We start from the raw sequence: 27,365 nt of genomic DNA, 5'->3' as shown, positions 1-27,365 counted from the left end.
GTCACTCCTTGCAGGTCTGCAAATCCAGAGAAGTTAAACAGCTTTCCTCTAGGAGTTATATGGAAACAAATAAATTATATTCGAGAAGACGGTTGAAATGGATGCCATTATTTGCATTGACAGTCACTCATAACCCAAAAGGTTGACGCAGATGTTTTATCGTAGCCCACTGCCCTACTCTCGTTTACATATGTGGACTTTGGGAAAGAGAGTCAGACAGGGATGTTGAAATGCCAGACCGCAGAGGCAGTGACAAAATGCTGCATGAATTGAGCTTTCAGTTCTGCGGTGTTGAGCAGTTGACCATGAGCGCGAGGAGAGCCCACACACGGAACAGCCCACGGAGCTGACAGCGCGTGCTGGCATGTCAGGGAGGTTCTTGAAAAGCAGATTCGCCGTTGCTGAGAGAGGAGGACCATTCGGATGGAAAGAAACTGAGCTCCAAAAACCAACCTGTCGAGCGATGTCCCACGTCCCAGACGAAAGAATGAGGTTCGGGATTGATTTTTGGACTGTTTGCAGAGCAAGACAGTGACGTAATTCCAATGACTTTGGTAAGAACCACGTTTCAAACGAGGAATAAATCATTCCGACGGAAAGATGTGTTTTTACATACCACAAGTTTAGATGAACGTTTAGGTGATCACAAAGACACTTGTTGCAGAATTTGAAAGGACTGGACTGGTATTTCGTCGGCTTCCGAACATAAACGCTATCTAGAGTAGGAGAATAGTCTATTGAGAACAATGCGAACCCACTTCTGTTATCCCGGAACATGTGCAGCGCGCCACTGCACTCACGCTGTGTCCATTATGACAACCAGCAACTTTGTTGCAATGTGCAATGTAGCAAACAATTATGCTTTTATTTTTTCGAGAGAGTGATGCAGTGATTGGAATGTTTTGGTTTTGATGAAGCGTAAACGGAGGGGTTGAAAATGTTTCTCTTCAGTGTCCTGGCAAGTTTATTCGCGTTTACTTCACCAACATGTGGCTATCAGATGTCATGGGAAAATTGGAATAGCAATTTGCAAAACCGAGTGAATGAACTTGACAGTCCAACTACTCAACCTCACATCGTTTTCATCCTGGTTGATGACCAAGGCTTCCGGGACGTGGGCTACCATGGGTCCGAGATCAAAACCCCAACTCTGGACAGGCTGGCAGCGCAGGGAGTGAAACTGGAGAATTACTATGTGCAGCCTCTCTGTAGCCCCTCCAGGAGTCAATTAATGACTGGAAGGTACGTTTATTCTACTGTTTAGTGGCCATTCAGTTGCGGTCAATGGACAATGCAAGTGTTTTAAATGTGTTATAAAGGGATATAAATGTGTTATAAATGTGTTTAAAGTCAAGAGGTGAGTAACTTGCTGACGACACCAGCAGGCGCGTGAGTCGGGGTGCGCCATCACGTGCATGTTGATTTTGTCCATCCTCACCAACACCATCATGACAGGTTAAAATATCAAAACCAACCGTGAACCAACTATGTTCATTTGATGGCAGGTCGAAACACACTTGAAACATTCATGGATATTTAGCTAGTTAGCTGTTGCTAACCTGTTTGTCCTAGGAGAGGAACATTGGGTTGTAATTTTACTTAACATGCATATGGGCCTCTTTTTAGCTGGTTCTTTGTCAGATTTTTACCATAAAGAATAGTGTGTTTCTCTACTCCAACGATTAATCAACATATAAAAAGGGAAGCCTAGTTTGTTTTTTGATAGTGGTCTTTAATCTTTCCCTGGTGGCAGAGAGGTCTAAGGCTAGAGTGCTAGATGCGTCACTACAGACCCTGGTTCGATTCCAGGCTGTATCACAACCGGCCGTGCAGACCGACTGTAGAGTCACTGTATGTTTTCAAGACACTGAAATGCAAAAGCACACTGTATAAAAATGCTGGAAGCGCAACAAGGTTGCAGCAAATTAAATTACAAAACACATAATTGGATGCCGGAGAACAAAGGTGCACGTCAGCACAGTAACAACTTAGCTGTTTGCAAGTGGAGCCGCTCTTGGCTTTCCCCATAGCAACCACCTTGTGTTTTGGGTCCACGGAAGGCAACGCGACAGATATATTAGAGAGCAGGGGTGAATACATAACGGTAGCCTGATTGCAGTTTCACTTTGTAGTGTAGTTTATACTGTATGTTTATTAGTCCTACGATGTTTCACATCAGCATTTTTCTCTCTCACACACACACACACACACACACACACACACACACACACACACACACACACACACACACACACACACACACACACACACACACACACACAGGACTGTCCCTATAGAGATGCCTGCCTACACCAGCATCTGTTTCGCTCCTTAGGAAACGGGAAGGTTGCTAGGCACCTCTTCTGGCTAGCGTCCGGGAAAATAAGGAGAAAAGTGTCTCCCCTTTTGCCGACTCCACTCACCCCTCTTGTACAGTAAAAAGGGCTGATACTGTGGTAGTAGCATCCATATGGAAATGTAGGTGTATATTCTATTATGTTACCAGGTTACTTCTGGGAGGATGATTGCAAGAACGTGATGGTGGTGGGGGGGGGGGGGGTATCTATGATTAAAAAGAGAAGGGGTTCCTCCAAAGAGGAGATTAGGGGCCCTTTAGAAGTGATGTGTGTGTGTGTGTGTGTGTGTGTGTGTGTGTGTGTGTGTGTGTGTGTGTCACTAATGTGGTCAGAAATGTGTGGACAGCTATGGTACTGTAGTGTGCGATGTGCTGTATGTTGTAGGGTCCAGACTGTGTTGATTTACCCTCCATGCCTTGCGGTGGGACTGCAGCAGATTGTCTGGCCAATGATCCATTCTATAGAGGGGTTCAAATGTCAAGATGTTCATGCTTTTATCCGTTTGCAGGCTACAATATTAGTAACTTGAATATAGTGCTGAACGTATGATTGTTGTGATCTTTAAACTTTTGCTTGACACTTAACCTCTGTACTGTACTGTATTAGACTGTACTCTACTGTTCTGTATTGGACTGTACACTACTGTACTGTACTGTACTCTACTGTACTCTACTGTTCTGTATTGTACTGTACTCTACTGTACTCTACTGTTCTGTATTGGACTGTACTCTACTGTACTCTACTGTTCTGTATTGGACTTTACTCTACTGTACTCTACTGTACTGTACTCTACTGTACTCTAGTGTTCTGTATTGGACTTACTCTACTGTACTCTACTGTACTGTACTCTACTGTACTCTACTGTTCTGTATTGGACTGTACTCTACTGTACTCTACTGTACTGTACTCTACTGTACTCTACTGTTCTGTATTGGACTGTACTCTACTGTACTCTACTGTACTGTACTCTACTGTTCTGTATTGGACTGTACTCTACTGTACTCTACTGTTCTGTATTGGACTGTACTAGGGGTCGACCGATTATGATTTTTCAACACCGATACCGATACCGATTATTGGAGGACCAAAAAAGCCGATACCGATTAATCGGCCGATTATTTTTATTTGTAATAATGACAATTACAACAATACTGAATTAACACTTATTTTAACTTAATATAAAACATCAATAAAATCAATTTAGCCTCAAATAAATAATGAAACATGTTCAATTTGGTTTAAATAATGCAAAAACAAAGTGTTGGAGAAGTAAAAATGCAATATGTGCCATGTAAGAAAGCTAACGTTTGAGTTCCTTGCTCAGAACATGAAAACATATGAAAGTTGGTGGTTCCTTTTAACATGAGACTTCAATATTCCAAGGTAAGAGGTTTTAGGTTGTAGGTAATATGGTATTCATAGGACTATTTCTCTCTATACCATTTCTATTTCATTCATTGACTATTGGATGTTCTTCTAGGCACTATAGTATTGCCAGTGTAACAGTATAGCTTCCGTCCCTCTCCTTGCCACTACCTGGGCTCGAACCAGGAACACATCAACAACAGCACACAGCTAACTAGCAGCGTTACCCATCGCTCCACAAACAGTGTGTGGACCTTGCAGCTGTTTGAAGGGGAATAACTACTCCAAATCTAAAAGCGAGTGACGTTCATTTCGAAACAGTATTAGTGCACACCCAGCTAACTAGCAAGCCATTTCACATTGGTTACACCAGCCATTAGGCTGATAGGCTTGAAGTCATAAACAGCGCTGTGCTTGCGAAGAGCTGCTGGCAAAACGCACGAGTGCAATGGTTAGAGCGTTGGACTAGTTAACTGTGCGGTTGCAAGATTGGAACCCCTGAGCTGACAAGGTGAAAATCTTTCGTTCTGCCCCTGAACAAGGCAGTTATCCCACAGTTCCTAGGCAATCATTGAACATAAGAATGTGTTCTTAACTGACTTGCCTGGTTAAATAAAAGGTATTAAAAATAAAATAATAATCAGAAATCGGCGCCCAAAAATACCGATTTCCGATTGGTATTCCGTACTGTATTGGACTGTGCTCTACTGTACTGTATTGGACTGTACTCTACTGTACTGTATTGGACTGTACTGTATTGGACTGTGCTCTACTGTACTGTATTGGACTGTACTCTACTGTACTGTATTGGACTGTTCTGTATTGTACTGGACTCTACTGTTAGGTATTGGACTGTACTCTACTGTACTGTATTGGACTGTACTCTACAGTGCTGTATTGGACTGTACTCTACTATACTGTATTGGACTGTACTTTACAGTGCTGTATTGGACTGTGCTCTACTGTACTGTATTGGACTGTACTCTACAGTGCTGTATTGGACTGTACTCCACTGTACTCTATTGGACTGTACTCTACTGTACTCTACTGTACTGTATTGGACTGTACTGTATTGGACTGTACTGTATTGGACTGTACTGTATTGGACTGTACTCTACTGTACTGTATTGGACTTACTCTACTGTACTCTATTGGACTGTACTGTTATGTATTGGACTGTACTGTTCTGTATTGTACTGTACTCTACTGTACTCTACTGTTCTGTATTGTACTGGACTCTACTGTTCTGTATTGGACTGTGCTCTACTGTACTGTATTGGACTGTACTGTTAGGTATTGGACTGTACTCTACTGTACTTTATTGTACTGTACTCTACTGTACTCTACTGTTCTGTTTTGTACTGGACTCTACTGTACTGTATTGGACTGTACTCTACAGTGCTGTATTGGACTGTACTCTACTATACTGTATTGGACTGTACTTTACAGTGCTGTATTGGACTGTGCTCTACTGTACTGTATTGGACTGTACTCTACAGTGCTGTATTGGACTGTACTCCACTGTACTCTATTGGACTGTACTCTACTGTACTCTACTGTACTGTATTGGACTGTACTGTATTGGACTGTACTCTACTGTACTGTATTGGACTTACTCTACTGTACTCTATTGGACTGTACTGTTATGTATTGGACTGTACTGTTCTGTATTGTACTGTACTCTACTGTACTCTACTGTTCTGTATTGTACTGGACTCTACTGTTCTGTATTGGACTGTGCTCTACTGTACTGTATTGGACTGTACTGTTAGGTATTGGACTGTACTCTACTGTACTGTATTGGACTGTACTCTACAGTGCTGTATTGGACTGTACTCTACTGTACTGTATTGGACTGTATTTACTGTACTCTATTGGACTGTTCTACTGTATTGTACTGTACTGTATTGTACTGTACTCTACTGTACTGTATTGGACTGTACTCTACTGTTCTGTACTCTACTGTACTCTACTGTTCTGTATTGGACTGTACTCTACTGTACTTTATTGGACTGTACTCTACTGTATTGTACTGTACTGTATTGTACTGTACTCTACTGTACTGTATTGGACTGTACTCTACTGTACTCTATTGGACTGTACTCTACTGTACTCTACTGCTATGTCTTGGACTGTACAGTTCTGTATTGGACTGTGCTCTACTGTACTGTATTGGACTGTACTCTACTGTACTGTATTGTACTGTACTCTACTGTACTCTATTGGACTGTACTCTACTGTACTCTACTGCTATGTATTGGACTGTACTCGACTGTACTCTACTGCTATGTATTGTACTGTACTCTACTGTTCTGTATTGGGGGTACTCTACTGTACTCTACTGTACTGTACTCTACTGTACTGTATTGGACTGTACTCTACTGTACTCTACAGTACTGTACTCTACTGTACTGTATTGTACTGTACTCTACTGTACTCTATTGGACTGTACTCTACTGTACTCTACTGCTATGTTTTGGCCTGTACTCTACTGTACTCTACTGCTATGTATTGTACTGTACAGTTTTGTATTGGACTGTACTCTACTGTACTGTATTGGACAGTACTCTACTGTACTCTACTGTTCTGTATTGGACTTCAGTTTTGTATTGGACTGTACTCTACTGTTCTGTATTGTACTGTACTCTACAGCACTGTACTATTCTGTACTCTACTGTTCTGTATTGATTGTACTCTACTGTACTGTACTCTACAGTATTGTATTGGACTGTACTCACACTGTACTGTATTGTGCTGTACTCCACAGTTCTGTACTGTACTGTACTCTACTGTACTGTATTGGACTGTACTCTACTGTACTCTACAGTCCTGTATTGGACTGTACTCTACTGTACTGTATTGGACTGTACTCTACTGTACTGTATTGTACTGGACTGGACTGTACTGGACTGTACTCTGCTGTACTGTATTGTACTGTACTCTACTGTACTGTATTGGACTGTACTCTACTGTACTGTATTGTACTGTACTCTACTGTACTGTATTGTACTGTACTGTACTGTATTGTACTGTACTCTACTGTACTGTATTGTACTGTACTCTACTGTACTGTATTGTACTGTACTCTACTGTACTGTATTGTACTGTACTCTACTGTACTGTATTGTACTGTACTGTACTGTTCTGGACTGTACTCTACTGTACTGTATTGGACTGTACTCTACTGTTCTGGACTGTACTCTACTGTACTGTATTGTACTGTACTCTACTGTTCTGGACTGTACTCTACTGTACTACTATTGTACTGTACTCTACTGTATTGTATTGGACTGTACTCTGCTGTATTGTATTGGACTGTACTCTACTGTACTGTATTGTACTGTACTGTACTGTATTGGACTGTACTCTACTGTATTGTATTGGACTGTACTCTACTGTATTGTATTGGACTGTACTCTCTGTATTGTATTGTACTGTACTGTTAGGTATTGGCCTGTACTCTACTGTATTGTATTGGACTGTACTCTACTGTACTGGACTGTACTCTACAGTGCTGTTTTGGACTGTACTCTACTGTACTGTATTGTACTGTACTGTATTGGATGGCACTCTACTGTATTGTATTGGACTGTACTCTGCTGTATTGTATTGGACTGTACTGTACTGTACTGTATTGGACTGTACTCTACTGTACTGTATTGTACTGTACTCTACTGTACTGTATTGTACTGTACTCTACAGTTCTGTATTAGATTGTACTCTACTGTACTGTACTCTACTGTACTGTATTGGACTGTACTCTACTGTACTCTACAGTACTGTACTCTACTGTACTGTATTGTACTGTACTCTACTGCTATGTTTTGGCCTGTACTCTACTGTACTCTACTGCTGTATTGTACTGTACAGTTTTGTATTGGACTGTACTCTACTGTACTGTATTGGTACTCTACTGTACTCTACTGTACTGTATTGGACTGTACTCTACTGTACTCTATTGGACTGTACTGTTATGTATTGGACTGTACTGTTCTGTATTGTACTGTGCTCTACTGTACTCTACTGTTCTGTATTGTACTGGACTCTACTGTTCTGTATTGGACTGTGCTCTACTGTACTGTATTGGACTGTACTGTTAGGTATTGGACTGTACTCTACTGTACTTTATTGGACTGTACTCTACTGTACTCTACTGTTCTGTATTGTACTGGACTCTACTGTTCTGTATTGGACTGTACTCTACTGTTCTGTATTGGACTGTACTCTACTGTTCTGTATTGGACTGTACTCTACTGTTCTGTATTGGACTGTACTCTACTGTACTGTATTGGACTGTACTTTACTGTACTCTACTGTTCTGTATTGTACTGGACTCTACTGTTCTGTATTGGACTGTACTCTACTGTTCTGTATTGGACTGTACTCTACTGTTCTGTATTGGACTGTACTCTACTGTTCTGTATTGGACTGTACTCTACTGTACTGTATTGGACTGTACTCTACTGTACTCTACTGTTCTGTATTGTACTGGACTCTACTGTTCTGTATTGGACTGTACTCTACTGTACTGTATTGGACTGTACTTTACTGTACTCTACTGTACACTACTGTACTGTATTGGACTGTACTCTACAGTGCTGTATTGGACTGTACTCTACTGTACTGTATTGGACTGTACTCTACTGTACTCTATTGGACTGTACTCTACTGTATTGTACTGTACTGTATTGTACTGTACTCTACTGTACTGTATTGGACTGTACTCTACTGTTCTGTACTCTACTGTACTCTACTGTTCTGTATTGGACTGTACTCTACTGTACTTTATTGGACTGTACTCTACTGTATTGTACTGTACTGTATTGTACTGTACTCTACTGTACTGTATTGGACTGTACTCTACTGTACTCTATTGGACTGTACTCTACTGTACTCTACTGCTATGTCTTGGACTGTACAGTTCTGTATTGGACTGTGCTCTACTGTACTGTATTGGACTGTACTCTACTGTACTGTATTGTACTGTACTCTACTGTACTCTATTGGACTGTACTCTACTGTACTCTACTGCTATGTATTGGACTGTACTCGACTGTACTCTACTGCTATGTATTGTACTGTACTCTACTGTTCTGTATTGGACTGTACTCTACTGTACTCTACTGTACTGTACTCTACTGTACTGTATTGGACTGTACTCTACTGTACTCTACAGTACTGTACTCTACTGTACTGTATTGTACTGTACTCTACTGTACTCTATTGGACTGTACTCTACTGTACTCTACTGCTATGTTTTGGCCTGTACTCTACTGTACTCTACTGCTATGTATTGTACTGTACAGTTTTGTATTGGACTGTACTCTACTGTACTGTATTGGACAGTACTCTACTGTACTCTACTGTTCTGTATTGGACTTCAGTTTTGTATTGGACTGTACTCTACTGTTCTGTATTGTACTGTACTCTACAGCACTGTACTATTCTGTACTCTACTGTTCTGTATTGGATTGTACTCTACTGTACTGTACTCTACAGTATTGTATTGGACTGTACTCACACTGTACTGTATTGTGCTGTACTCCACAGTTCTGTACTGTACTGTACTCTACTGTACTGTATTGGACTGTACTCTACTGTACTCTACAGTCCTGTATTGGACTGTACTCTACTGTACTGTATTGGACTGTACTCTACTGTACTGTATTGTACTGGACTGGACTGTACTGGACTGTACTCTGCTGTACTGTATTGTACTGTACTCTACTGTACTGTATTGGACTGTACTCTACTGTACTGTATTGTACTGTACTCTACTGTACTGTATTGTACTGTACTGTACTGTATTGTACTGTACTCTACTGTACTGTATTGTACTGTACTCTACTGTACTGTATTGTACTGTACTCTACTGTACTGTATTGTACTGTACTCTACTGTACTGTATTGTACTGTACTGTACTGTTCTGGACTGTACTCTACTGTACTGTATTGGACTGTACTCTACTGTTCTGGACTGTACTCTACTGTACTGTATTGTACTGTACTCTACTGTTCTGGACTGTACTCTACTGTACTACTATTGTACTGTACTCTACTGTATTGTATTGGACTGTACTCTGCTGTATTGTATTGGACTGTACTCTACTGTACTGTATTGTACTGTACTGTACTGTATTGGACTGTACTCTACTGTATTGTATTGGACTGTACTCTACTGTATTGTATTGGACTGTACTCTCTGTATTGTATTGTACTGTACTGTTAGGTATTGGCCTGTACTCTACTGTATTGTATTGGACTGTACTCTACTGTACTGGACTGTACTCTACAGTGCTGTTTTGGACTGTACTCTACTGTACTGTATTGTACTGTACTGTATTGGACTGTACTCTACTGTATTGTATTGGACTGTACTCTGCTGTATTGTATTGGACTGTACTGTACTGTACTGTATTGGACTGTACTCTACTGTACTGTATTGTACTGTACTCTACTGTACTGTATTGTACTGTACTCTACAGTTCTGTATTAGATTGTACTCTACTGTACTGTACTCTACTGTACTGTATTGGACTGTAACTTACTGTACTCTACAGTACTGTACTGTACTGTACTGTATTGTACTGTACTCTACTGCTATGTTTTGGCCTGTACTCTACTGTACTCTACTGCTATGTATTGTACTGTACAGTTTTGTATTGGACTGTACTCTACTGTACTGTATTGGACAGTACTCTACTGTACTCTACTGTTCTGTATTGGACTTCAGTTTTGTATTGGACTGTACTCTACTGTTCTGTATTGTACTGTACTCTACAGTACTGTACTATTCTGTACTCTACTGTTCTGTATTGGATTGTACTCTTCTGTACTGTACTCTACTGTTCTGTATTGGACTGTACTTGTACTGTACTCTACTGTATTCTACTGTACTGTATTGGACTGTACTCTGTACTCTACAGTATTGTATTGGACTGTATTCTAACTGTACTGTATTGTGCTGTATCCACAGTTCTGTACTGTACTGTACTGTACTCTATTGACTGTACTCTACTGTACTCTACAGTATTGTATTGGACTGTACTCTAACTGTACTGTATTGTGCTGTACTCTACAGTTCTGTACTGTACTGTACTCTACTGTACTGTATTGGACTGTACTCTACTGTACTGTATTGTACTGTACTGTACTGTATTGGACTGTACTCTACTGTATTGTATTGGACTGTACTCTGCTGTATTGTATTGGACTGTACTGTACTGTATTGGACTGTACTCTACTGTACTGTATTGTACTGTACTCTACTGTTCTGGACTGTACTCTACTGTACTGTATTGTACTGTACTCTACTGTTCTGGACTGTACTCTACTGTACTGTATTGGACTGTACTCTACTGTACTCTATTGGACTGTACTGTTATGTATTGGACTGTACTGTTCTGTATTGTACTGTGCTCTACTGTACTCTACTGTTCTGTATTGTACTGGACTCTACTGTTCTGTATTGGACTGTGCTCTACTGTACTGTATTGGACTGTACTGTTAGGTATTGGACTGTACTCTACTGTACTTTATTGGACTGTACTCTACTGTACTCTACTGTTCTGTATTGTACTGGACTCTACTGTTCTGTATTGGACTGTACTCTACTGTTCTGTATTGGACTGTACTCTACTGTTCTGTATTGGACTGTACTCTACTGTTCTGTATTGGACTGTACTCTACTGTACTGTATTGGACTGTACTTTACTGTACTCTACTGTTCTGGATTGTACTGGACTCTACTGTTCTGTATTGGACTGTACTCTACTGTTCTGTATTGGACTGTACTCTACTGTTCTGTATTGGACTGTACTCTACTGTTCTGTATTGGACTGTACTCTACTGTACTGTATTGGACTGTACTCTACTGTACTCTACTGTTCTGTATTGTACTGGACTCTACTGTTCTGTATTGGACTGTACTCTACTGTACTGTATTGGACTGTACTTTACTGTACTCTACTGTACACTACTGTACTGTATTGGACTGTACTCTACAGTGCTGTATTGGACTGTACTCTACTGTACTGTATTGGACTGTACTCTACTGTACTGGGACTGTACTCTACTGTATTGTACTGTACTGTATTGTACTGTACTCTACTGTACTGTATTGGACTGTACTCTACTGTTCTGTACTCTACTGTACTCTACTGTTCTGTATTGGACTGTACTCTACTGTACTTTATTGGACTGTACTCTACTGTATTGTACTGTACTGTATTGTACTGTACTCTACTGTTGTATTGGACTGTACTCTACTGTACATTGACTGTACTCTACTGTACTCTACTGCTATGTCTTGGACTGTACAGTTCTGTATTGGACTGTGCTCAACTGTACTGTATTGGACTGTACTTCTACTGTACTGTATTGTACTGTACTCTACTGTACTCAAAACTGTACTCTACTGTACTCTACTGCTATGTATTGGACTGTACTCGACTACTCTACTGCATGTAAAATGTACTCTACTGTTCTGTATTGGACTGTACTCTACTGTACTCTACTGTACTGTACTGGTACTGTACTGTATTGGACTGTAAGGGACTGTACTCTACAGTACTGTACTCTACTGTACTGTATTGTACTGTACTCTACTGATCAACTGTACTCCTGCTAACTGTATCAATCAACACCGTACAGTTTTGTATTGACTGTACTCTACTGTAGTTTCTACAGTGTATTGGACTGCTCTACTGTTCTGTATTGTACTGGAGGAGCTGGCTGTTCTGTATTGATTGTACTCTGTACTTGTTGGGTATTGTATTGGACTGTACTCACACTGTTCTGTATTGTACCTACTCCACACTGTACTATTCTGTACTCTACTGTACTGTATTGGACTGCTCACAATTGTCTGTTTGTACTCTAGTACAGTATTGGACTGTACTCTACTGTACTGTATTGTACTGGACTGTGCTGTACTCTGCAAACAAATCAAACTCTACTGTACTGTACTGTACTCTACTGTACTGTATTGTACTGTACTCTAGCTATTGACAGACAAACTCTGTATTGGACTGTACTCTACTGTACTGTATTGTACTGGTACTCTATTGGACTGTACTCTACTGTACTCTGTACTGTATTGGACTGTACTCTACTGTACTGTATTGGACTGTACTCTACTGTACTCTACTGTTGTATTGTACTGTACTCTACTGTACTGGCAACCTCTATTGTACTGTACTTCTGTACTGTATTGGACTGTACTCTACTGTACTGTATTGTACTGTACTGTACTGTTCAAACTGTACTCTACTGTGCTGTCTTGGACTGTACTTTGGACTGTACTGTATTGTACTGTACTCTACTGTACTGTATTGTATTGGACTGTACTCTACTGTACTGGACTGTACTCTACTGTTCTGTATTGGACTTACTCTACTCTACTGTACTGGCTGTATTGGACTGTACTCTACTGTACTCTATTGTACTGACACTGTTCTGTATTGGACTGTACTCTACTGTTCTCTACTGTTCTGTATTGAACTGTACTCTACTGTACTCTACTGTTCTGTATTGTACTGGACTCTACTGTTCTGTATTGGACTGTACTCTACTGTACTCTATTGGACTGTACTGTTAGGTATTGGACTGTACTTTACTGTACTCTACTGTACACTACTGTACTGTATTGGACTGTACTCTACAGTGCTGTATTGGACTGTACTCTACTGTACTGTATTGGACTGTACTCTACTGTACTCTATTGGACTGTACTCTACTGTTCTGTACTCTACTGTACTCTACTGTTCTGTATTGGACCATACTCAACTGTACTCTATTGGACTGTACTATACTGTACTCTATTGTACTCTATTGGACTGTACTCTACTGTACTCTACTGTTATGTATTGGACTCTACTCTACTGTACTTTATTGGACTGTACTCTACTGTATTGTACTGTACTGTATTGTACTGTACTCTACTGTACTGTATTGGACTGTACTCTACTGTACTCTATTGGACTGTACTCTACTGTACTCTACTGCTATGTCTTGGACTGTACAGTTCTGTATTGGACTGTGCTCTACTGTACTGTATTGTACTGTACTCTACTGTACTGTATTGTACTTTACTCTACTGTACTCTATTGGACTGTACTCTACTGTACTCTATTGGACTGTATTCTACTGTACTCTACTGCTATGTATTGGACTGTACTCTACTGTACTCTACTGCTATGTATTGTACTGTACTCTACTGTTCTGTATTGGACTGTACTCTACTGTACTCTACTGTACTGTATTGGACTGTACTCTACTGTACTCTATTGGACTGTACTCTACTGTACTCTACTGCTATGTCTTGGACTGTACAGTTCTGTATTGGACTATGCTCTACTGTACTGTATTGTACTGTACTCTACTGTACTCTATTGGACTGTACTCTACTGTACTCTATTGGACTGTACTCTACTGTACTCTACTGCTATGTTTTGGCCTGTACTCTACTGTACTCTACTGCTATGTATTGTACTGTACAGTTTTGTATTGGACTGTACTCTACTGTACTGTATTGGACAGTACTCTACTGTACTCTACTGTTCTGTATTGGACTTCAGTTTTGTATTGGACTGTACTCTACTGTTCTGTATTGTACTGTACTCTACTGTATTCTACTGTACTGTATTGGACTGTACTCTACTGTACTGTATTGGACTGTACTATACTGTACTCTACTGTACTGTACTCTACTGTATTCTACTGTACTGTATTGGACTGTACTCTACTGTACTCTACAGTATTGTATTGGACTGTACTCTACTGTACTCTATTGGACTGTACTCTAACTGTACTGTATTGTGCTGTACTCCACAGTCCTGTACTGTACTGTACTCTACTGTACTGGACTGTACTCTACTGTACTCTACAGTCCTGTATTGGACTGTACTGTATTGGACTGTACTCTACTGTACTGTATTGGACTGTACTCTACTGTACTGTATTGTACTGGACTGGACTGTACTGGACTGTACTCTGCTGTACTGGATTGTACTGTACTCTACTGTACTGTATTGGACTGTACTCTACAGTTCTGTATTGGACTGTACTCTACTGTACTGGACCGTACTCTACTGGACTGTATTGGACTGTACTCTACAGTTCTGTATTGGACTGTACTCTACTGTACTGGACTGTACTCTACAGTGCTGTATTGGACTGTACTCTACTGTACTGTATTGTACTGTACTGTTAGGTATTGGACTGTACTCTACTGTATTGTATTGGACTGTACTCTACTGTATTGTATTGGACTGTACTCTGCTGTATTGTATTGGACTGTACTGTACTGTACTGTATTGGACTGTACTCTACTGTACTGTATTGTACTGTACTCTACTGTACTGTATTGCACTGTACTCTACAGTTCTGTATTAGACTGTACTCTACTGTACTGTACAGTACTGTACTCTACTGTACTGTATTGTACTGTACTCTACTGTACTCTATTGGACTGTACTCTACTGTACTCTACTGCTATGTTTTGGCCTGTACTCTACTGTACTCTACTGCTATGTATTGTACTGTACAGTTTTGTATTGGACTGTACTCTACTGTACTGTATTGGACAGTACTCTACTGTACTCTACTGTTCTGTATTGGACTTCAGTTTTGTATTGGACTGTACTCTACTGTTCTGTATTGTACTGTACTCTACAGTACTGTACTATTCTGTACTCTCTGTACTCTACTGTTCTGTATTGGATTGTACTCTTCTGTACTGTACTCTACTGTTCTGTATTGGACTGTACTATACTGTACTCTACTGTACTGTACTCTACTGTATTCTACTGTACTGTATTGGACTGTACTCTACTGTACTCTACAGTATTGTATTGGACTGTACTCTAACTCTACTGTATTGTGCTGTACTCCACAGTTCTGTACTGTACTGTACTCTACTGTACTGTATTGGACTGTACTCTACTGTACTCTACAGTCCTGTATTGGACTGTACTGTATTGGACTGTACTCTACTGTACTGTATTGGACTGTACTCTACTGTACTGTATTGTACTGGACTGGACTGTACTGGACTGTACTCTGCTGTACTGTATTGTACTGTACTCTACTGTACTGTATTGGACTGTACTCTACAGTTCTGTATTGGACTGTACTGGACCGTACTCTACTGGACTGTATTGGACTGTACTCTACAGTTCTGTATTGGACTGTACTCTACTGTACTGGACTGTACTCTACAGTGCTGTATTGGACTGTACTCTACTGTACTGTATTGTACTGTACTGTTAGGTATTGGACTGTACTCTACTGTATTGTATTGGACTGTACTCTACTGTACTGGACTGTACTCTACAGTGCTGTATTGGACTGTACTCTACTGTACTGTATTGTACTGTACTGTACTGTATTGGACTGTACTCTACTGTATTGTATTGGACTGTACTGTACTGTACTGTATTGGACTCTACTCTACTGTACTGTATTGTACTGTACTCTACTGTTCTGGACTGTACTCTACTGTACTGTATTGTACTGTACTCTACTGTTCTGGACTGTACTCTACTGTACTGTATTGTACTGTACTCTACTGTTCTGGACTGACTCTACTGTACTGTATTGTACTGTACTCTACTGTTCTGGACTGTACTCTACTGTACTGTATTGTACTGTACTCTACTGTTCTGGACTGTACTCTACTGTACTGTATTGTACTGTACTCTACTGTTCTGGACTATACTCTACTGTACTGTATTGTACTGTACTCTACTGTTCTGGACTGTACTCTACTGTACTGTATTGTACTGTACTCTACTGTTCTGGACTGTACTCTACTGTACTGTATTGTACTGTACTCTACTGTTCTGGACTGTACTCTACTGTACTTTATTGTACTGTACTCTACTGTTCTGGACTGTACTCTACTGTATTGTATTGTACTGTACTCTACAGTTCTGGACTGTACTCTACTGTACTGTATTGTACTGTACTCTACTGTTCTGGACTGTACTCTACTGTTCTGGACTGTACTCTACTGTTCTGGACTGTACTCTACTGTACTGTATTGTACTGTACTCTACTGTTCTGGACTGTACTCTACTGTACTGTATTGTACTGTATTCCGATAGTTGCAGTGATTCCGTTACATATTTTTTGCTCCCCCATTGTAAACCACCCTTATACACCATAGAGCCATAGATTTGAGTGTTTTTCCCAACTGTCACTATATGTACAGGTTGTCTTGCCTCATAAATATTCAACTCTCGCTAGGGGACTGAACATGACTGACAGGTCCAAGTAAACATCCAGATATCCTGGCGCACGTTGACATGTAATGTAATGAGATTCAAGTAGAGCGAATATCAGCCATTTCTTCAGTCTTATTCCCCATGTCACTGCCACTGACTGGCCATTACAGGGAAGAGGGTAGCGCTTTATCCTGGTGAGAAAGAAATGGATTACCGTGTGTTTCATCTCCTGTGTTTGCATAGTAGGAGCTGGTGTTGAGACCTTTCAGTGGAAAGACCAGCTGAAGAAACATCCTTGCATGAAGCCCGATAAAGCATAGTTCTGGACTGTGAAGCACTCTCTATTGAATATGCTTTTAGTTCAGGAGTCGGTCTGCACAATCATCCCAAAATCTCTCTCAACCCTCTTGCTCAACCCCGATGCGCCCCCTCTCCCTACGACCATAACCACACACTATCATTGCGGTCACTGATCCTAAAAAGAGAAGCTATCATTGTGACGGTGACGATGTTCTATGGGTAGCAGGGTTTTTCCAGAATCAACTGGTGCAGAAGAGTTAGAGATGGTCAGGATCGGATGTTGTCTGTCCCACTCAACCTGGACACCAGAAAGAAGCCCAGCTTGATCCTTCACACACACAGATGCCCACTGTCTCCTGCCCTCTGGGTCTTCTCTATCAGACACCAGTGACCTGCTGGCAGAATGCAAGACTGACCCTGCTCCTTTTAAGAAACATATCTCAGTCTTCACCTCCGTCAACCTCATCAGGTTATCCAGACTGAGATAACGTTATGGAGTCAGTAATGGAGAAGAGTAGGAGACAAGTGAAACCTCATTGTGCTGCTGGGGTAAAGTAGTTCAAATGTACCCCATGACAGGAGCTGCAGAACAGATTGCTACGGTACCTGACCTCTCGGCAGCAGCTCTGAATGCGAGCGCCACAACCTATTGGAGGCTGTAGTGGAGCGTTTTCCTCCAAGTTCAACGGCTAATTTGACTCTTCAAACCCTGTGAACTCTCACTGTTCTCAGTTATTCACTGGTTTCCCGGAGAGTCCAAGGAGTTATGCCAAGGAAAAGGCAGAGGTTGCATTGGTCTGGCAGTGGGTCTGCTGTTCTTTTAAAGTTGAAGAATGTGGACTATGTCTGCGGAATGCGTGAGACATGGCAAGACAATGGTGAAGATCAGTTTCTCTGAAATACCTTCTCAGCGAAACAAGGTCGGCTGGGACAAAAGAACTTTGTCAACACTTCTGTCCGTGTCAAAGATGGAGTATTTAACAGCTTGGGAGACAACAACAGACGTGTCCAGACAGAGCAGACGTGTGTCCTCTGTCGCAGGTTTTTAGAGCATGGGTGTGGAACAAGGCATTCGGAAAACACACCTAATTCTCTTTGTCAAAACTTTGGAAACTTCTCACAGATGTAGAATTGTAACTTATCACCCTGTTGCTGTGTACGGCAAGAGGCATCACTGCAGTCCCTGGTTTGAATCCGGGCTGTATCATATCTGGCCGTGATTGGGAGTCCCATAGGGTGGTGCACGATTGGCCCAGCATCGTCTGGGGTAGGCCGTCATTGTAAATAAGACATGTTAAACTTGTAGTGTGAGGTTTAAAAAGGCTTCTGAAGTTTGTCATTTCCATTTTGAAATTTCAGACTTTATTTTTACCCTACGAAAAAAGTTAAATCCCCCCAAAAAATGTAATTAATTATAATCCACATAATAATTCACATTTCCTGTTTCTACAGGATTATGTTCCTGCTGGAGCAAAGTGGTTCAAATTAAGATCCTCCATCTGTATAATTCCACATGGACATCCTCAGACACACTCCTTTAATATCGATTTGTACGTGGCCAGCCTAATAAAAACGAAAAGGGGGCCAGAAGACCTTTCCTCCTCCATCTACTGAAACATACACTCCCTCCCCCTCTCCCTCTCACTCCCTCCCACACTCTCTCTCTCCCTCCCCCTCTCTCTTTTACTCCCTCCCACTCTCTCTTTCACTCCCTCCCACTCTCTCTCTCACTCTTTCCCTCCCTCCCTCTCTCTCTCTCACTCCCTCCCACTCTCTCTCACACTCCCTCCCACTCTCTCTCACTCCCTCCATCCACTCTCTCACTCCCTCTCTCTCTTTCACTCCCTCCCCCTCTCCCTCTCACTCCCTCCCACACTCTCTCTCTCCCTCCCCCTCTCTCTTTTACTCCCTCCCACTCTCTCTTTCACTCCCTCCCACTCTCTCTCTCACTCTTTCCCTCCCTCCCTCTCTCTCTCTCACTCACCCACCTCCTTTCCCTGACTTTGTCCACAGCCTCCCTGCTTCTCTCACTCACCACCTCCTGTCCCTGACTCTGTCCACAGTCTCCCTGCTTCTCTCACTCACCACCTCCTGTCCCTGACTCTGTCCACAGTCTCCCTGCTTCTCTCACTCACCACCTCCTGTCCCTGACTCTGTCCACAGTCTCCCTGCTTCTCTCACTCACCACCTCCTTTCCCTGACTCTGTCCACAGTCTCCCTGCTTCTCTCACTCACCACCTCCTTTCCCTGACTCTGTCCACAGTCTCCCTGCTTCTCTCACTCACCACCTCCTGTCCCTGACTCTGTCCACAGTCTCCCTGCTTCTCTCACTCACCACCTCCTGTCCCTGACTCTGTCCACAGTCTCCCTGCTTCTCTCACTCACCCACCTCCTGTCCCTGACTCGGTCCACAGTCTCCCTGCTTCTCTCACTCACCACCTCCTGTCCCTGACTCTGTCCACAGTCTCCCTGCTTCTCTCACTCACCCACCTCCTGTCCCTGACTCGGTCCACAGTCTCCCTGCTTCTCTCACTCACCCACCTCCTGTCCCTGACTCGGTCCACAGTCTCCCTGCTTCTCTCACTCACCCACCTCCTGTCCCTGACTCGGTCCACAGTCTCCCTGCTTCTCTCACTCACCACCTCCTGTCCCTGACTTTGTCCACAGTCTCCCTGCTTCTCTCACTCACCACCTCCTGTCCCTGACTTTGTCCACAGTCTCCCTGCTTCTCTCACTCACCCACCTCCTGTCCCTGACTCTGTCCACAGTCTCCCTGCTTCTCTCACTCACCACCTCCTGTCCCTGACTCTGTCCACAGTCTCCCTGCTTCTCTCACTCACCCACCTCCTGTCCCTGACTCTGTCCACAGTCTCCCTGCTTCTCTCACTCACCACCTCCTGTCCCTGACTCTGTCCACAGTCTCCGAGCTTCTCTCACTCACCCACCTCCTGTCCCTGACTCTGTCCACAGTCTCCCTGCTTCTCTCACTCACCACCTCCTGTCCCTGACTCTGTCCACAGTCTCCTGCTTCTCTCACTCACCACCTCCTGTCCCTGACTCTGTCCACAGTCTCCCTGTTTCTCTCACTCACCACCTCCTGTCCCTGACTCTGTCCACAGTCTCCCTGCTTCTCTCACTCACCCACCTCCTGTCCCTGACTCGGTCCACAGTCTCCCTGCTTCTCTCACTCACCACCTCCTGTCCCTGACTCTGTCCACAGTCTCCCTGCTTCTCTCACTCACCACCTCCTTTCCCTGACTCGGTCCACAGTCTCCCTGCTTCTCTCACTCACCCACCTCCTGTCCCTGACTCTGTCCATAGTCTCCCTGCTTCTCTCACTCACCCACCTCCTGTCCCTAACTCTGTCCACAGTCTCCCTGCTTCTCTCACTCACCACCTCCTGTCCCTGACTCTGTCCACAGTCTCCCTGCTTCTCTCACTCACCCACCTCCTGTCCCTGACTCTGTCCACAGTCTCCCTGCTTCTCTCACTCACCCACCTCCTGTCCCTGACTCTGTCCACAGTCTCCCTGCTTCTCTCACTCACCCACCTCCTGTCCCTGACTCTGTCCACAGTCTCCCTGCTTCTCTCACTCACCCACCTCCTGTCCCTGACTCTGTCCACAGTCTCCCTGCTTCTCTCACTCACCCACCTCCTGTCCCTGACTCTGTCCACAGTCTCCCTGCTTCTCTCACTCACCACCTCCTGTCCCTGACTCTGTCCACAGTCTCCCTGCTTCTCTCACTCACCACCTCCTGTCCCTGACTCTGTCCACAGTCTCCCTGCTTCTCTCACTCACCCACCTCCTGTCCCTGACTCTGTCCACAGTCTCCCTGCTTCTCTCACTCACCACCTCCTGTCCCTGACTCTGTCCACAGTCTCCCTGCTTCTCTCACTCACCCACCTCCTGTCCCTGACTCTGTCCACAGTCTCCCTGCTTCTCTCACTCACCCACCTCCTGTCCCTGACTCTGTCCACAGTCTCCCTGCTTCTCTCACTCACCCACCTCCTGTCCCTGACTCTGTCCACAGTCTCCCTGCTTCTCTCACTCACCCACCTCCTGTCCCTGACTCTGTCCACAGTCTCCCTGCTTCTCTCACTCACCACCTCCTGTCCCTGACTCTGTCCACAGTCTCCCTGCTTCTCTCACTCACCACCTCCTGTCCCTGACTCTGTCCACAGTCTCCCTGCTTCTCTCACTCACCCACCTCCTGTCCCTGACTCTGTCCACAGTCTCCCTGCTTCTCTCACTCACCACCTCCTGTCCCTGACTCGGTCCACAGTCTCCCTGCTTCTCTCACTCACCCACCTCCTGTCCCTGACTCTGTCCACAGTCTCCCTGCTTCTCTCACTCACCCACCTCCTGTCCCTGACTCTGTCCACAGTCTCCCTGCTTCTCTCACTCACCACCTCCTGTCCCTGACTCTGTCCACAGTCTCCCTGCTTCTCTCACTCACCACCTCCTGTCCCTGACTCTGTCCACAGTCTCCCTGCTTCTCTCACTCACCCACCTCCTGTCCCTGACTCTGTCCACAGTCTCCCTGCTTCTCTCACTCACCACCTCCTGTCCCTGACTCTGTCCACAGTCTCCGAGCTTCTCTCACTCACCCACCTCCTGTCCCTGACTCTGTCCACAGTCTCCCTGCTTCTCTCACTCACCACCTCCTGTCCCTGACTCTGTCCACAGTCTCCCTGCTTCTCTCACTCACCACCTCCTGTCCCTGACTCTGTCCACAGTCTCCCTGTTTCTCTCACTCACCACCTCCTGTCCCTGACTCTGTCCACAGTCTCCCTGCTTCTCTCACTCACCCACCTCCTGTCCCTGACTCGGTCCACAGTCTCCCTGCTTCTCTCACTCACCACCTCCTGTCCCTGACTCTGTCCACAGTCTCCCTGCTTCTCTCACTCACCACCTCCTTTCCCTGACTCGGTCCACAGTCTCCCTGCTTCTCTCACTCACCCACCTCCTGTCCCTGACTCTGTCCATAGTCTCCCTGCTTCTCTCACTCACCCACCTCCTGTCCCTAACTCTGTCCACAGTCTCCCTGCTTCTCTCACTCACCACCTCCTTTCCCTGACTCGGTCCACAGTCTCCCTGCTTCTCTCACTCACCCACTTCCTGTCCCTGATTCTGTCCACAGTCTCCCTGCTTCTCTCACTCACCCACCTCCTGTCCCTGACTCGGTCCATAGTCTCCCTGCTTCTCTCACTCACCCACCTCCTGTCCCTGACTCTGTCCACAGTCTCCCTGCTTCTCTCACTCACCCACCTCCTGTCCCTGACTCTGTCCACAGTCTCCGAGCTTCTCTCACTCACCCACCTCCTGTCCCTGACTCGGTCCATAGTCTCCCTGCTTCTCTCACTCACCCACCTCCTGTCCCTGACTCTGTCCACAGTCTCCGAGCTTCTCTCACTCACCCACCTCCTGTCCCTGACTCGGTCCACAGTCTCCCTGCTTCTCTCACTCACCCACCTCCTGTCTATGACTCTGTCCACAGTCTCCCTGCTTTTCTCACTCACCCACCTCCTGTCGCTTCATTGAGTGTTCACTTTTTTTCTCTCTCCTTCACCCCATATACTCACTCCATCCCTGCATACTGGGTTGCAGATCTAATACACACTGGGCTGCAGATCTAATACACACTGGGTTGCAGATCTAATACACACTGGGTTGCAGAGCTAATAAACACTGGGCTGCAGATCTAATACACACTGGGTTGCAGATCTAATACACACTGGGTTGCAGATCTAATACACACTGGGTTGCAGATCTAATACACACTGGGTTGCAGATCTAATACACACTGGGTTGCAGATCTAATACACACTGGGCTGCAGATCTAATACACACTGGGCTGCAGATCTAATACACACTGGGCTGCAGATCTAAAACACACTGGGTTGCAGATCTAATACACACTGGGTTGCAGATCTAATACACACTGGGCTGCAGATCTAATACACACTGGGTTGCAGATCTAATACACACTGGGTTGCAGATCTAATACACACTGGGTTGCAGATCTAATACACACTGGGTTGCAGATCTAATACACACTGGGTTGCAGATCTAATACACACTGGGTTGCAGATCTAATACACACTGGGTTGCAGATCTAATACACACTGGGTGGCAGATCTAATACACACTGGGTTGCAGATCTAATACACACTGGGTTGCAGATCTAATACACACTGGGTGGCAGATCTAATACACACTGGGTTGCAGATCTAATACACACTGGGTTGCAGATCTAATACACACTGGGTTGCAGATCTAATACACACTGGGTTGCAGATCTAATACACACTGGGCTGCAGATCTAATACACACTGGGTTGCAGATCTAATACACACTGGGTTGCAGATCTAATACACACTTGGTTGCAGATCTAATACACACTGGGCTGCAGATCTAATACACACTGGGCTGCAGATCTAATACACACTGGGTTGCAGATCTAATACACACTGGGTTGCAGATCTAATACACACTGGGCCGGTTGATGAAGTGAACCTGTGAATAAGTGAAGCAAGGCCAACATGTGAGTAAGGGAATGAAGAATGTGTTAGGTAGGGTCTGAACGTTTGAGTTTGAGTCCTGGAAGACAATGTATGATAGAGTTTAAAGAGGAGTGCCAAGGCGGTAGCAGCAGAGATAGATTGAAGGGACGGTGTCAGTCAGAGAGACAGTGGAAGGCTGAGTGAATAGAAGTGAGGAGGGGGAGGGAGGGAGGGAATAAGCCAGAGAGCCACACTGCTCCAAGGCTGAATTTTCTAAGCTTTAGAAAGCAGAGGAGAGGCTGCTTATTTGAACCATATGTAGGGAAGACGTGGAACAGTTACATGTTTGGCCCATGCAGCCGGGGCCCGGGCCCGGGGATAGTGATGGTTTGGAAGCTGGTACAGGCCTAGAACTCGGAGGCTGGGTGGCCTAGTAGTTGTTTCCCCTCATGCCTTGTGGGACTCTGTGTTTGCAGACTGAGTTTGGTGATTTGTGTTTAATGGCGTGTGTGTTTTGTTGGCCTAGCGCTCCAGTGGTTGTGTAAAGACACCAAAGAGACAGCTAGTGTGATTACAGGGAAGGGAAGCAAAAGTAGGAAACAACTGCTAAAGGTTTTTACTGCCTGGTATGACTCCTTGTTGGGCATCGAAAGTGGAGCTGGCTGGCCTTCAGCCCTCAACCTTTGACACCTCGAGGCCTGTTCATGCCATGAAATATGTTAAAAGGTGTTTGTAAATGGGCTGTATTCAACATGGGGTGTGGCTGGGGGAAGTGGGGCACATCTTGAATATGCTCATGACTCCAGTCATATTTAAAAAGGGCCTAAAAGACTAGAAAGTAGAACTGTTCGTCAACCACTAAAGACCCGTACAATGTACCATTCCCTTGAAATCCCCAAATCTTATAGGTATAGATAGATATAGACCAGAATACTTTGGAATTCCTGGAGTTCCACCTTGTACCAGTCCACATCAAGATATTCTGTTCAGATGACTGATCTATGTAGGAAACAGAGATTCCATGCATGACATGACATTCTCATTACAAGTCAGTAACCTTTTGGTATGTGAGCACCAGCAACGCCCAAGACTCCGGAGGGTTAGGAGTATATGATGAACTCACAAGCTTCCTTGCTCACACAAGCACTCTCTCCCTCCCTTTCGCATGAACACAGACACAGCTCTAGGATGCATCTGCACTTGTAGTTGTGTCCCATTGTGATTTTGTGGGGCTGGATCATCTGGAAGTTAAGATACCCTCAGGGAGATATTGTTCTTTCCTCTCAATCCTAGATTTCAATCATTGGCTTTAACACGAAGCTGGACAAATAAAAACAAATGAAGAGATGGCATGGAATGGAATATTGATTATATGCGCCGATAGAATCTAAACAAAGTGGTCCATGTCTGGCAGAGAGGGAATAATATGTAGAATATAAAACCTCCAGGAACAATGTTTTATGGACATTTATCGACAAAGGACGAGAATAAATATAAACGTGTAATTGCTTGTGAAAAGAGCTGTAGAGATAACGGCCTATAGATGGAACCTAAAGCCTTTTATGAAAGCTTGCTCTGCACATTCTATATAGCATTGTAAAGTTCTTTGAGATAAAGTCCACATATGTCGATTAATATATTATAGCTGTAGTCGAAGCCTACAAGCTCAGCTCCAAGTTCCACTACGGACCTCCAAAGAGCTCACTTCATTGAGTCTCTCTAGTGTCTACCCTAAGACAGATGTTGGTTCCCCCTCCTCTCTCTTTTTCCCATCCATCTATTAGTTCTTTGTAGACATATTGGATCCAGCTAATGATATCCAGTCAGCACAACAATGCTTCCTTTATTCCCCAGTGAGTGTGTTTGTTGTGGAGTGGTGGGCAACAGTCCCCTGCTCAGACTACTAACTGGTGAGAAGCCATCATCCCAGGCCCACATGAAACCAACAAACACTCTGATTCCCAGATCATCCGAGGCCCACATGAAACCAACAAACACTCTGGTTCCCAGATCATCCCCACATGAAACCAACAAACACTCTGGTTCCCAGATCATCCCAGGTCCACATGAAACCAACAAACACTCTGGTTCCCAGATCATCCCAGGCCCACATGAAACCAACAAACACTCTGGTTCCCAGATCATCCCCACATGAAACCAACAAACACTCTAGTTCCCAGATCATCCCAGGTCCACATGAAACCAACAAACACTCTGGTTCCCAGATCATCCCAGGCCCACATGAAACCAACAAACGCTATGGTTCCCAGATCATCCCAGGTCCACATGAAACCAACAAACACTCTGGTTCCCAGATCATCCCAGGCCCACATGAAATCAACAAACACTCTGGTTCCCAGATCATCCCAGGTCCACATGAAACCAACAAACACTCTGGTTCCCAGATCATCCCAGGCCCACATGAAACCAACAAACACTCTGGTTCCCAGATCATCCCAGGCCCACATGAAACCAAAAAACACCCTGGTTCCCAGATCATCCGAGGCCCACATGAAACCAACAAACACTATGGTTCCCAGATCATCCGAGGCCCACATGAAACCAACAAACACTCTGGTTCCCAGATCATCCCAGGTCCACATGAAACCAACAAACACTCTGGTTCCCAGATCATCCGAGGCCCACATGAAGCCAACAAACACTCTGGTTCTCAGATCATCCGAGGCCCACATGAAACCAACAAACACTCTGGTTCCCAGATCATCCAACAAACACTCTGGTTCCCACATGAAACCAACAAACACTCTGGTTCCCAGATCATCCCAGGTCCACATGAAACCAACAAACACTCTGGTTCCCAGATCATCCCAGGCCCACATGAATCCAACAAACACTCTGGTTCCCAGATCATCCCAGGCCCACATGAAACCAACAAACACTCTGGTTCCCAGATCATCCCAGGCCCACATGAAACCAACAAACACTCTGGTTCCCAGATCATCCCCACATGAAACCAACAAACACTCTGGTTCCCAGATCATCCCAGGTCCACATGAAACCAACAAACACTCTGGTTCCCAGATCATCCCAGGCCCACATGAAACCAACAAACACTCTGGTTCCCAGATCATCCCAGGTCCACATGAAACCAACAAACACTCTGAGATCATCCCAGGCCCACATGAACCAACAAACACTATGGTTCCCAGATCATCCCAGATCATCCCCAGATCATCCCAGGCCCACATGAAACCAACAAACACTCTGGTTCCCAGATCATCCCAGGCCCACATGAAACCAACAAACACTCTGGTTCCCAGATCATCCCAGGCCCACATGAAACCAACAAACACTCTGGTTCCCAGATCATCCCAGGTCCACATGAAACCAACAAACACTCTGGTTCCCAGATCATCCCAGGCCCACATGAAACCAACAAACACTCTGGTTCCCAGATCATCCCAGGCCCACATGAAACCAACAAACACTCTGGTTCCCAGATCATCCAGGCCCACATGAAACCAACAAACACTCTGGTTCCCAGATCATCCCAGGTCCACATGAAACCAACAAACACTCTGGTTCCCAGATCATCCCAGGTCCACATGAAACCAACAAACACTCTGGTTCCCAGATCATCCCAGGCCCACAT

At 44.2% G+C, this 27,365-nt stretch overlaps 1 protein-coding gene across 1 annotated transcript in view; it reads left to right on the top strand.

The window, feature by feature from the left end:
• The first annotated feature begins 229 nt into the window (after positions 1 to 229).
• LOC135515387 (arylsulfatase J-like) overlaps positions 230 to 27,365 on the top strand; it is a 42,080-nt gene continuing 14,944 nt past the window's right edge. The window contains exon 1 of the mRNA XM_064939059.1: positions 230 to 1,242. Within this exon, the coding sequence (XP_064795131.1) occupies positions 938 to 1,242 (305 nt within the window). The 5' untranslated portion in view covers positions 230 to 937. The remainder of the gene's footprint in view (positions 1,243 to 27,365) is intronic.

Source organism: Oncorhynchus masou, chromosome 27, assembly GCF_036934945.1.
Source record: "Oncorhynchus masou masou isolate Uvic2021 chromosome 27, UVic_Omas_1.1, whole genome shotgun sequence".
In the NCBI taxonomy this organism is placed as follows: Eukaryota; Metazoa; Chordata; class Actinopteri; order Salmoniformes; family Salmonidae; genus Oncorhynchus; species Oncorhynchus masou.
Note: the sequence above shows the minus strand (reverse complement) of the source record. Positions and strands in the feature narration are given on the sequence as shown.